General features: G+C 38.2%; 1 protein-coding gene across 6 annotated transcripts in view; it reads right to left on the bottom strand.

Annotated features, from left to right (window-relative positions):
• The window catches only part of npnta (nephronectin a), a 55384-nt gene extending 43085 nt beyond the window's left edge, over positions 1-12299 (bottom strand). For 4 of the 6 annotated variants that reach the window (XM_078952371.1, XM_023957380.2, XM_023957375.2 and 1 more), the window contains exons 1-2: positions 11884-12261; positions 2745-2845 (exon numbers count right to left, since the gene is read on the bottom strand). In XM_078952371.1, coding sequence (XP_078808497.1) covers positions 2745-2845; positions 11884-11954 — 172 coding nt within the window. In that variant the 5' untranslated portion in view covers positions 11955-12261. Of the gene's footprint in view, positions 1-2744; positions 2846-11883 lie in introns of all 6 variants that reach the window. The other 2 variants (XM_023957382.2, XM_023957381.2) reach the window with 2 other exon arrangements.
• Positions 12300-12545: the final 246 nt, after the last annotated feature.

A 12545-nucleotide genomic window follows, 5' to 3' on the forward strand; every position in this document is an offset into this window, starting at 1 on the left:
CCCCCCAATAAACACAACTATAACTTGCTTTTCTGGCTCCACATCTCATCTGTTATTTAACCCCTTGACACCTATTGATGCAAATATAGCTCCGTGCACTTTGGCTCCAAAGTTACCTTAATTTAGCATCTAGTTGAAAAAAAAAACAAGTGATTTCTTTTTTCATTGCTGGAAATAAATTCAGGCATCAATGTGTTAACTATACAACCAAATCAAGCAGTGTGTGTGTCACATTTTCCACAATAAAACATTAAATGTAGAAAAAACAAAAAAAGTATGAGCTGCACATATAGCAAAACACAATTCAGACAATATTAACAAAATAAGTCGATTAACATACTGTATATGTGAGTTAATGGATGCAGTGGACATGCAGGACTGATCCATTTTCAGGCCTTTTCCATGGAGGGAACTTTCAAATGCACTCCATCACCAGATGGGGCTGATCTTGTGATGGACTCTCTTCCTTTTCTTAGATTTTATGAATTTTGGCTTTTTATTGAATACATGGTAATTTAATTGGATTGGAACAGATTGTAATTGACGGGTAATCAAATTAACTTGTTTTAAATTATTTTAATTATCTGCAAAGTGTCCTGGATTAGTTAAAAATTCATACGATGCATAAATGAATCACCTTGAAGATTTAGTTAAATCATTAAATGCAAAAAAAAAAAAGACATTTGCGAAACAGAAGCAGGGTTTGTGCTTTTTTTCCATTATTTCCAATTAAAAGGCAAATTTTGAAACATTTCTGAATATTGAATTAAGTGTTGTGAATACTTTTGTTTTCTTTTTTGTTGTTGTTGCACTGTCACTTAGTGGTTGTCACAGATGATATTACTCACAACTGAATTCTTTGTGGTGGTTTATGGCATCATTTCCTTATAAATACCACAACTGTGCCATTGCAGGACACTTTCATTGAGCACATTAGCTTAAGTCTGTGGGCAAACTTTGCTAGTCCTTAAATCCTCAAATTACATCTTTAGCATAGACTATAAACACAAATATCAGGCGGTTTTTTATTTTCCTTCCACCCTATTTGTTCAGAATAGGATGTGCAGTCCCATAAGAGATAAATAAATTTGACCACTTTAGATCAAATCTGGTAGCCAGCTAGCTTGTGCAGATGCCATGATCCAGGACAGTTCATCTTCCTCTGAAAAAAATAAAATAAGCAACCAAAAAAAGATAGTGACCAAAGAGAGGGCCAGATTTGTACGGTGGCCCTGAAGGGCAATTCACACCAACAAATCACTTAATGTAAGAAAAGCTAAATTTAAAAAAAAAAAATATGGAAAACAAAAGTAATTTCCAGAAATCAAAATGAAATATTAAAAAATGAAACACAGTAAGAAACCAGAACAGAACTATGGGACATCGCTGTTTGGATGTCAACAAAGGATTTTCTGGCTTGAAGCAATACTGGACATGCTCTGAACTAATCATAAAACTTTGTAAGTATGCAGACATTGAAGACACATTTAAAAAACTCAAACATTAAAAATCCAATGTCATCATCCAATCAGTAATGTCCCATGGTACCAAACTTTTCTGGTTTCTTATTGTGTTTCATTTTATTTTGATTTCTTTAAATTACTTTGGTTTTTCCAAAATGTTTCATTTTTTTAAATTGTATTTTGGTTTCTGGAAGTTTGCTTTGACTTCTAAAATGTAATGGTGTTTTTTTATTACTCCATTTTTTTGCTTTTCTAATTGTCATTGTGATGTTTATTGTTTCTGAGTGATTTGTTGATGTGATTTGTATGTTAGGGCCACCGTAGATTTGTCCCCAATAAATCAAAACAGGACTAGAATGAAGCACAAACAGCAACATTCAAAAACAAATGGCACTCAGCGGATTGACTTAAAAGGGAAGTGTAAAAATGTTATTCTTATTGTAACATAATTGTAATCCTTTTCTTTTGATAAGGATCTTTTTGTGATTTAGGTGATTAAACTGGCTAAATGGATCAAGCTGACCTTACAGAACTGCACCATTTAAGGAGCACGTTTTAGATAGATTTGTTAAATCTTTGAGGGTTTTAGTACAAAACTGTTGTTGCAAAAAGAGATGGATGAATTTTTAACCTCTGTGTCAGAGTGGTTAGCATTTTCCTTCTGTTTTTATGAAATGCAGGTTGATAAATTCTCACCATGAAAAAGGCACATTTACTGTATGTGTTGCAATCTGCTTTCTTCAGCAAACGTCCACAGCAAAGCGGCAAGAGTCTCAGGCATCAAGCCATGCAAAGAAATTGACATTTTGTGAGGAAAAAGGCCCGATCTGGAACCCCCTAGTACATTCACGACTCTGGGTAACATGGCAGGGAACAGAGAGTGTTTATGCTGAAAATGTTACACAAAGACATGCATTAAGGAACATCCTCTGAATCCTCAAAGTGGGCACAGCAGAGAATGTCAAAAACCATGTTTTTAGCTTTTTTCACCCTTTATTCTAATATAATTTCTATTCATCCATTGGCCTGTTCTCTTCTTCGTGAAGGCCACATGCAGTGTGAATATAAAAGTCAGGTGGCCAACAGTATCAGCCAGACATGGTAATAAATCTTTCCTTAAAGACTTCACCAGGTGGGGAGTCCCGTTAGCCGTGTGTGGATGCTTTTGTGTCTTTGCGGCAGGACTCCGTTTAACGGCACGTTTGAAACCAGCGTGAAACCCTGCAACCTGGTTAGTCCCCCTTTGCCCTCAAAAGCAGCAGCAGGCATGTAGGCACTCACGCTGGCAGTGACCCCACGAGCGGCGCGTCCACCCCCAGCAGCAGTCCACCCTGGCTCCGTATCGACACAGGCCGTTGGATGACGCCATCTGTCGCGGCCACCTGTGACGGATGGTGAGATTAGATCTTAGCCGGCTTGAATATTGTACTAAAAAAAATCTAATTACACTGTAATAATACAGATGTTTTTGCGCACACATCCACAGAAATATGTACGTAGCTACTTACATACAGTAAGTAGTATGTAGCTTTTAAACAAAATAATGTATGGTCAACAGACTCTTATTAATATATATATATATATATATATATATATATATATATATATATATATATATATATATATATATATATATATATATATATATATATATATTTTTTTTATTTTTTTTTTTTTTTTATTTTTATTTTTTTATTTTTTATTTAACCTTTATTTATCCAGGCAAGGCAGATTATGAAAAAAGTTTAATTTTCAACTGTGGCCTGGAAAGAGGGAAGACCTTTTGAGAGACAGAAATAAAAGGCAGAGAGAAAAAATAGCATAGGGATTAAATAGCAATAACACAGACAATTATTAAAATAATTACAAAATTAAAATATTAAATTTCATTATAATAAAAACCGGTATAAAGCCTATTGAGAAAACTATTGTTGTAATATTGGGCTATATAAATAAAACTGAATTGAATTTAGTTTAATTAAAATCATTAGAATCATTAAACTAGGTTACAATAACATTTTTCTTTAACAAGATTTCTTTTAAAACTTGTCTTTGAAAAAAAAGGTGTATTCTAAAGGTTTTTTGTAAATTATTCCAGTCTCTGGGAGCTGCAGACTGAAAGGATAAAGAACCCGATGAGGAGTTGGATTTAGGGACTGTTCACAGAGTCAGGGGGATAAAGGGAACCTGGCTCAAAAAAGAAGAAAGCCTAGGAGAGTTTTGTTAATAAACAGCAACCAATGAATTTTACGGCAAGTGAATAGAGAGGTCCAATTTAGTGATGAGTTGAGGGTACAGTGGTGGGTTTTGAAGGGAGCATTTGCTATAAATCGAATGGCGGAATGTGATAGAATTAGCTGTAAATAATTGTCAGTGTCCTTGTGGACGAGTGTCTGCCCTGAAACTGGTAGGTCATGAGTTCAAATCTACAATTGAGTTATACTAAAGACTGAATGCCTCCCTGCTTGACACTCAGCATTAAGGGGTTAGATTCAGGGGTTAAACCCCCATATGGTTCCAGAGTGCGACTGTGTCTGCAGCTCACCCAGGGATGGGTCAAATGTGGAGAACAAATTTCCCCCACCTAGGTGCATCACAGCTAATGAGACATAAACTTTATATTTTAATAATCCAAATCCACACTAAAAACTCATCAAATTGTAAAAATCTGGAAGTTGGTTAACACATTTCTCCAGAATGCACTTTTACAATAAATTATTTTTATTTGCAATACCTTCAAGTTTTTCAAAAACCCAATTTTATGCAGAATTTTTGTTTGCATGAAGGTGTTATATTTTACTTTAGATGCAATTTATTGCAACAAAAATAAGTTATGATAAAATATTGCTTCCAAAAATGATTATCTTACCAAGTTGTTAATAATGTCTTGTAATTTTCTTCACTAATTAATATTTAAATATACTGCTGTTTGGTTTAACTTTCGCCGTTTACCTGACATAAATAGCAGTAAAAATATATATATTTGAAAAGGTATAACTTTTACATTATTATCAGTATTTTTATTTTTATTAGAGACCTGCTTTGAAAGTTTGCCTGTTAGAATTTGGCCTTGAGTTGCCCCACAGATCTGAGAGAACCACGTCTCTGCCGAGGTTTCTTTCTCCACAGACTTCGTGCTGCCCTTGAAAACGTAATGTTTTCCACAATTCACACTCTGATGCCAGCAGAGGCTATTATTCCCGCCACGAAGAAAAAAGACAGCCACACGTGGAGCAGTTCAGACAGATAAAGGTTATTTTCAAGACACTACTCTTCATCGGGGCATTTGGCAGCAGAATATTACTTGTAACTTAATGTTTTATCAATGGAAATGGGTACATGGGAAATTCTGCATTATCTCTCTTATCTGCACCCAGGCTGATCACAGATTCAACGAGGACACGGAACATGAATAAGTTCAATGTAGTGTATTGATGGAATCTTGTGCTGGATAATTCACCAAAGCTCTATGAAAACATGGTAACTAAAAATGAGCAGGTGAATTTTCTTTTGCTAATAGAAAACATTTTTATTAAATGGCTGCTTTGTTATAGGAGGGTATGAAGTTTATTATGTGGAAAATGAAGACCTCTTTTTATTCAAAAGATCTGGAAACACTTTAACCCTGAAAAAAACATGGCAGAAGCTCTCTTGATATACCTAATTTACACAAAAGATGTTTCATTTGGCATCTGTGCGAGAAAGTGAGGCATTTGCTCCGTGTTCAAAGCGCATCCTTTCCCTGATATCCATTCGTACCGGTTAGTGTCTTTCCACCAGGCGGGGGGAAATGCTAATGCTTGTTCCCCCTGCCAATCACCGCTTTGAAAATAAATAAACAAATAAGTAAACTGGCGGATGCTAAGTGAGAGTGGCAGATCCAGGAAAAGGTTTGCCCGCTGCCTGGCAAGCAGGAAGGCACTCAGTCAAAAACAGACACAGAGAAAAAGAAGATAGAAAGAGGAAAGAATAAAGTAATGATAAATGAGGAAGCAAATGGGGAAACAAGTGTTGTGGAAATTAGGAATGAGAGAAAAAGAGAGAGAAAATTAAAGGAGAAAGAAAAGACTTGAATTGATGGCAGATTAACATCACAAATACACATAAGACAGGTCTTTTTGGGATCTTTTTCTCTATTTATACCTTTGAAAAACAACCCAGACCTTTTGTTTTGTTAATTTCCCTGGGTAGATCTGTCCTGCAACTACGTTTTCCTGCCATGTGCTTTTTGCTGCTATAGTAACAAGCAACAATCCTGGCATGCGCATTGTGGGGGGAAAAAGGAGATCATTTGTGAGCATAAAAATGACCATACTATGATCCAACAGAAAATGGACCTGATGTGAAACCAAAATAGTCAAATTATAGCTTATTTAGAGGCTCCGGAAAGTTCAGTTGGGTGATAAAGCTTTGTTATTTACCTTTTTTCAATTACAACAAACACCTAAACAAAAATTTGAAGGATTTCAAATCTGTCAGAACGGTGTCAGTTTCCACAGTTATAGTGTAAAACAGAAAACTTTGCAAAAGGATTAAACCAAACTGAGTCTGAGATAAAACTGATACAAAAACTGAGACAAAAAAAAACATCAGTCTGGCTTTCAGGAGCATAAAATGTTGTGCAAGTGATGCGTGACATCTAAACCCCAAGCCAAAGTCAGCCAAAAATGGAAGTTTGTGCAGCATTTATGTGTTTGTTTGTTTATGACAAAATTACATCAGCGTCTATTTTCCTAGTGTTAGTGGCAGGGTGTGAATAGTAAACCATTTAATCTATAGTTCACCACAAGATCAGATGTGCAATACTACTTTGTATTGAATTTCTTTTTTTTAATTGAACATCTGCAGGTGTGAAATTGTACAATTTTACAAATCAGATCCTGATACTTGTCTCGTCAAACGCATCAAGCTTTGAGCCTTAAAAAACAAAAAGGAGATATACCTTTATTAGATGGTGACATGTTAAGCTTTACATTTATCTCTGACGCATTGATGCTTCTTTAAGGACAGCTCTTTGGTCATCCGTGTATCATTCTCCACAACTGCTTTTTTGAGTTATCAATACAGGAATCTCCCACGTCTGCATCCAATTAACAAACACACCAAGACATTCTGACCACATACAGAGAGACAGGGCCTCTGTCAACTAATGTTCATGCATCTCTGCAAATCCCCTTGAAAATGTCATCTCGGACTCCATCATAATTATTACTGGTGACATAACCATGAGAGAAGACCTTTTCGTTAGGTGAATGGAGGGGAAGAGCAGGAAAGAGTTGGAAAGAAAGAGGGAAAATAGTTCACATGAATGTGCAAAAGGCATCAATTTAAACCATAACTATGCCCTCTTATGAAATTAGTATAATTTCAAGCTAATGTGTTCTCTCATTACATCAAAAAGATACAAAACTACTTCTCTTTGAACTCTCGTGCATTGAAAATTTAGAATTTTTATGAAATATTTGAACAATAAAGAAAGCCTGCTTGTTCTCAGTGATAAATTAAAAAGCGGCCAGATCAATTGGACATGAGCCTAATACCTGTATTTATTACTCCAAAGCCCTGATTGCGGATCCTAAATTGCCCTCGGGCCTTGAGGGAACTCAAGACGATAATTATTATCCTTCACGCCTGTACCCTTCATGCACTGTAACAAATCTTTTCAATTGCAGACTGAATGACACAGTCCTTCCCTAAGAGCCTGAGAGGCTGATATCTACAGTGCAGATGCTGCCGTCCTTCAGATGCGCCACTTACCGCAAAAACGTTTGCTAACTGCCCTTTACTGACACTGAAAAGTTGTGAGGTTTCTGTTCACTGAGTAGAGCAAAAGTTGCTTATTTATCAAGATCATGCAGGTAAAGAAAAAAATATCCAATCACAGTGAGGATAATCTAATCAATCCATGATGGCTGAATGGATTTTTCTGCCTCTGCATCAGTTGCATCTTGGCGTGAGACTTGCTCGAACCTGCCGAGCTCAGCTGACGGCTTGCGGAGTCGTAATGTGTCATGCCGGTTTAATTAACCACTTCGGCTGCATCTGCTGCCAGGTCTGCACACAGGCTGCCAAGACCATCACATTAACACAAAACACCATGTGGCCACACTGACTAAATATGAGCCGGTGATTTATGTCAAGGTGAGGAAATAGCCCAGCCAATGGAAATGATTATCTGCACAGAGGTAAGAGGTCTGCCAGGCAAGAAATAAATATAAACATAAGAAGCTAGGTTTAACAAAGCAAATACCGGTAGGTTTCTTATGGGGCAGCACTGTGGTGAACATATTCCACTTGGCAACAACTGAAGTCAGTGGACTGCCTGATGCAGCACGAGCCGGTTTCTTCCATTGATGTATTTCAGTTGTCCTAATAACAGATGTATTACAAGAAGGCAATCCCAGGATTTCATTAATTCATTCATCTTCTAAACCCACTTTGTCCCTTTTGGGGTCACAGGGCTGCCGGAGTCTATCCCGGCCACTCGTGGGCGAAGGCAGGGGACATCTTGGACAGGTCTCCCGGGATTTCATGATCTCAAATTGTTAAAGGAAAGCTCAGAGATCATGAGATGCCAAAGACATATGAACTAGCCACTAAAACATTCATAACCATGAAATTCTGGGATGTGCTGAGGATGACTACACTTTGGCCTGACACTCCTGTCCTGGGTGGGTTTAACCCAGAAGTCTCCAACCTTTAGCACCAAAAGAGCCATTTGGTGCAGGTAGTTACATTAAGCTAACGAGTGACGGCAAATGTCCCAAAAATACCCTTTATTATTTTTATCGTTTAGAAAATGTGGCTTTTAAATACTTATAGTAATCTAAAATATAACAGTGTAATATTTTGCATGTAAAAAAATTGTAATTTCTTTTACTTTTGATTGCATCACACACACATGTTCTTTTTAAAATAAAACACACCCTTTAATTTAGATATTCCTGCTGCAACAGATTTACTTGAATTAAACAAAGAAAACCAATTCAAACACGGCATTTATTCTTCTTCTTCTTCTTTTTCTTTCAAATATAAACATAGCACCATTGGTGTAGATGTTTTTTTTTCAATATATACATCTTTTATTGAATTTCCTTAGGATTATTAAGATACAAGAGATTTTAAAATGTAAAGGCATTTATATACTTTCAGAACTTTGCCCCTGAACAACAACTAGACAATGTTGTGCAGATAAGAATGTACTTAAAGCTTAATCTAATGATAAACATCTCTGACTGTTGATTAAACCATTTCACATAAATTAAAGTTAAGTTAAAAGTCTAAACATAAATGACAATTTGACTAAAATAAATGAACCAAAACTACAAACCTATTATTTATTTAGTGACATTTAAGTCATTTAGAAAAGATCTTAAATGTCTGGAATAAAGTGCTATAACCTGATTATATAAAAAAGTAGTTCTTCCATGAATACCAGTAGCCCCTTTGTTGTATAAATGGCTGATGTCCTCACTCTGAGACTGTTTTAAATCAAGTTTTTTTTCAAAGGCTGGGATGCAGGGATGATGGAGTGGCTCAATATGCAGCTCCATCAACCTCTCACGTAACCTGTATTTTAACGCCTGCATGAAAGTCGCACTGACAATGTGACTAACAAGTATATCAGCTGTTATTCTTTACTGTCTGTGTTAATGTGTACTTCTCTGATGTATTTACTTTCCACTTTATTAACAGAATTTTACACTCACAGACAATAGTGATGTGAGAGCGTTCATACAGATACCTCCTGGCTAAATTTTCCAGTGATTATAAAATGTCATGTTCTTGTTTTTTTTTTTTTAGTTATCTTTTTAGTCATCTATTCGGACTAAACAGAAGTTCAGCTGCCGTTTTCTCCTTTTTAGTTGTTGCCCAACTATTAAGGAACCAGGCTATACTATAAATCTGCATTTGCTTTAGCCCAATCTTGATCTTTGAGATCCACCACACTGCCTGTTTTCAGCTCGCACTGCACATCTTGCTGCTGATTACCTGGATCAGATGTGTTCAGTCAATCAGAGTAAGGAGACAATTGAGTCAGCTGAACAGCAGAAAGCAGAAACAGAGAGAACTGTAAGCACAGAGGTAGATCTCAAGGACCAGGATTGGGCAGCCCTGCTGTAGGAGCTCTTTTGGAACCGACATACGGAATTCTGGGTGTCAGATCAAATTTGGGAAAAAAAATTGCAAAGGAATTAATTGTGTCAAATCTTTTGTCTGCCCATATTTGAAAAGGGTTACCACAGAAAAGCAATTTTCACTGCAACAGAATTGGTGTTACACCCAATGACCCTTCAGTTATAACCTTGTGTGAAAGTCTGCGGGCTTGAACCCACGACATGCTGCAAACAAGAGAGGTAAAAGACATGATTCCTAAAACACTGGGGGGGGGGGGGGGGGGTACACCCAACCCCACGTTGTACCTAGTTTAAAAAAAATATATATTTTAAATATTCTGGAATGAAATTTAAAAGCACTGATTTAAGGCTTTTCTTTTCTTAAAGCACAAACTAATAGTGTTCCCAGAAATTACTCATACCCCAATTCAGGGAAGCACTGTCTTTGTGGAGCCAATGCAGGATCTATGCCTAACAAAATCCCACAATCCTCCCCTCTCCATGAGATATAAAAAAAAACAGATGCAAAAGTCAAACCCATTATAGCATTTTATGGCAGTTAGGATCAACTTTGTCTAGACTTTGGCAAAGTCTGACGTTTGATTTGAGATTCTATATAAAGCAGCTTTCTGACACTTAAATACTTGGTGGTTCAGGTTCTGGTCCAGAAAAGAAAACTTAACCTCGGGTTGCTCCTCCTGCAGAACCGACTAAATTTGACACTCACTTTGCCGCTTCTGCCTATGAAAGGACTCTTTAGGAAAACTAATATGGCAAAAAAAAACAATGCAAGATTTCATATTTTTAATACATTTTTGATCATATGAAGCTCTTTCTTATCATAAAGTTCAAACTTGGTTCTGGGATCACAATGCCAAGAGCTCCTGCCATCAGAGGGTTTTGGGTTATGACTCAGCAGGTCTGGTATGCGCTCCTCGGCTGAATTGGTTCAATGACATCACTAGAGAAGAATATCCTCATCTCCACTGCCTTTTCTGTGTTTCGACAGGAAGCTACTAGCTCTTAGGGTCACCTGATCCCAGGTAAGAAGATCCTAAAGAACAAAAGCATCTCTCCAGTGATGTCTGTGAAGGACCCTTCAGAAACCTGCAGACAAGCCGGCTAGAATCCTCTTGAAAATCCAGTAAGTGAGCAGGACAGGGTGATAAATGATTTTTTTCCTTTCTTGCGCTCAGGGGATATTTTCTCAATGAATTAATATTGGGGCAGAAAGTCAAGCCTGAGCAAGTCTATACCCATAAAAATTGGCAAATTATGGCTATACTGACAAGCCACTCCATCAGCAGGAATGTTAATAATGCACAATATGCTGCTGCAAGGTTAAAATAAATGATAATTACACAAAGGCAAGGCGTGAAATAAAGTCAGTCTTCCACTCCTCATCAGTAAAAGCCTGACACGCATGCAGACAAAAACAGGGATGATTAAGAGGAAAGAGATCTGATAAAACAACAATGATAGCCTTTAGATCTCTGTTGCATTAATACCAAGACCGGTTATAGGCATGGGAAAAGAAGGGGGCAATGGCCATCTATATGCAGTGACTGAAAATGTTAGATCATGGTTGAACTGGAGAGGACACCTGATATTAAAACATAGTTCAGTTTTGGTGGCAAGTTAAGAGGGGAAAAGCTGCATTTTCTTTAGAAATTAGAGAAAAGGAAGGTTTGTGGAACGTTTAAAGTATCTGGGTAAGTCAATCCAAGTAAATGTAAACTATTAATCTTATCTCCATATAAGGGAGCTTCAGGAAACTGAACCCACGATGGGTTTCTGAGCTGCAAACACAAGACAGAAACGCCATCATCCCGCGTATCCAGCTCTGCTGCCGCTGTGGGCAGATGAAGATCTTGTGCATTCTTTAGGGTCTGCCTCGTCTCCACACTCTTCATGTTGGAACATGAAACACCGGGCTGCGCGCTGTCACGTCACTTAATAATCAGCCTGACATCTCCTGCAACAAGGCAAGAACTTCCTGCCGTAATATTTGCAAATATAAACACTGCATCCCGGCTGCTACTCAAGAATGCGTCCACTGAGGCGCCGAGAAATCTTGTTTGGACGCACTTGGCTTTTGGTTTGTTAATGAAAACAGCCGGGATGAAAGAGGTGCCAAGTCCCCTCAATCAGCAGGCGCAACACTTATTTAATACTAGTTCTACAAATAAAAGAAAAAATAAACGCTGCAGCTTTGAAATAATTTAGGCCACACGATTTTTTTAAAGAGAAATAGATTTGATCCACCTAAAACGCATTTTTCAGGTCACATAATCAGCTCCTACCTGCCATCGAAGTCTGCACTTGCTCCAAAGCAGCAGCTATACAACAACACTAACTTCATCCACCAGTGCATGGTTTTCAGGAGTTATTTGCGCCGAGGCTGGCCGCTCCTCTCTCTGTAATCCAGAGAAGCGCAGGGTGTGGAATGGAGCTGTGGAGGGAAAAAACCGGAGATCAACAGCTTCCCTCAGTCTCTCTGACGGTGGTCCGTCGGTGAAGGTCTACTGGCGTCTGTCAGGGCGCTCATGTGCGATTCTCTCCAGGAGGAGCGGCAGTCAAGCAGCGGCGACTCCGGTGAGCGTGCGCGTCACCGTGCGTAAAGGGGGACGCAGTGCTGCGTAGCGCGCGCTCAGCTCCCTGTCCTCTGCCACTTCGCAAGTTCAGAGCTCTCCACTGCACAAATACCAGATCGCTTCTCTTCACCAATCAGACTTTTCACGTCATCTGAGTTGGCCACGTGGGTCTCGCGTGCAGCTGCGTGCACGCTGGAAGTGCGTAAAGAAATCGCAAAGCCGGGCATTCAGATGAACTGGCCACCCAGGTAGATGCTGCTCAGGAAAGAAGACGCAGCGGAGGCTCAAGTTTGAGAAGCCACTCCATAATCAGAAAGACTTCTCCTGAGCCCGTGTAATTATGAACCTCACGGCACTCAGTGGAATATTTA

The sequence above is a fragment of the Oryzias latipes genome, chromosome 1, assembly GCF_053564925.1.
Source record: "Oryzias latipes strain Hd-rR chromosome 1, Olatipes_Hd-rR_3.1".
In the NCBI taxonomy this organism is placed as follows: domain Eukaryota; kingdom Metazoa; phylum Chordata; class Actinopteri; order Beloniformes; family Adrianichthyidae; genus Oryzias; species Oryzias latipes.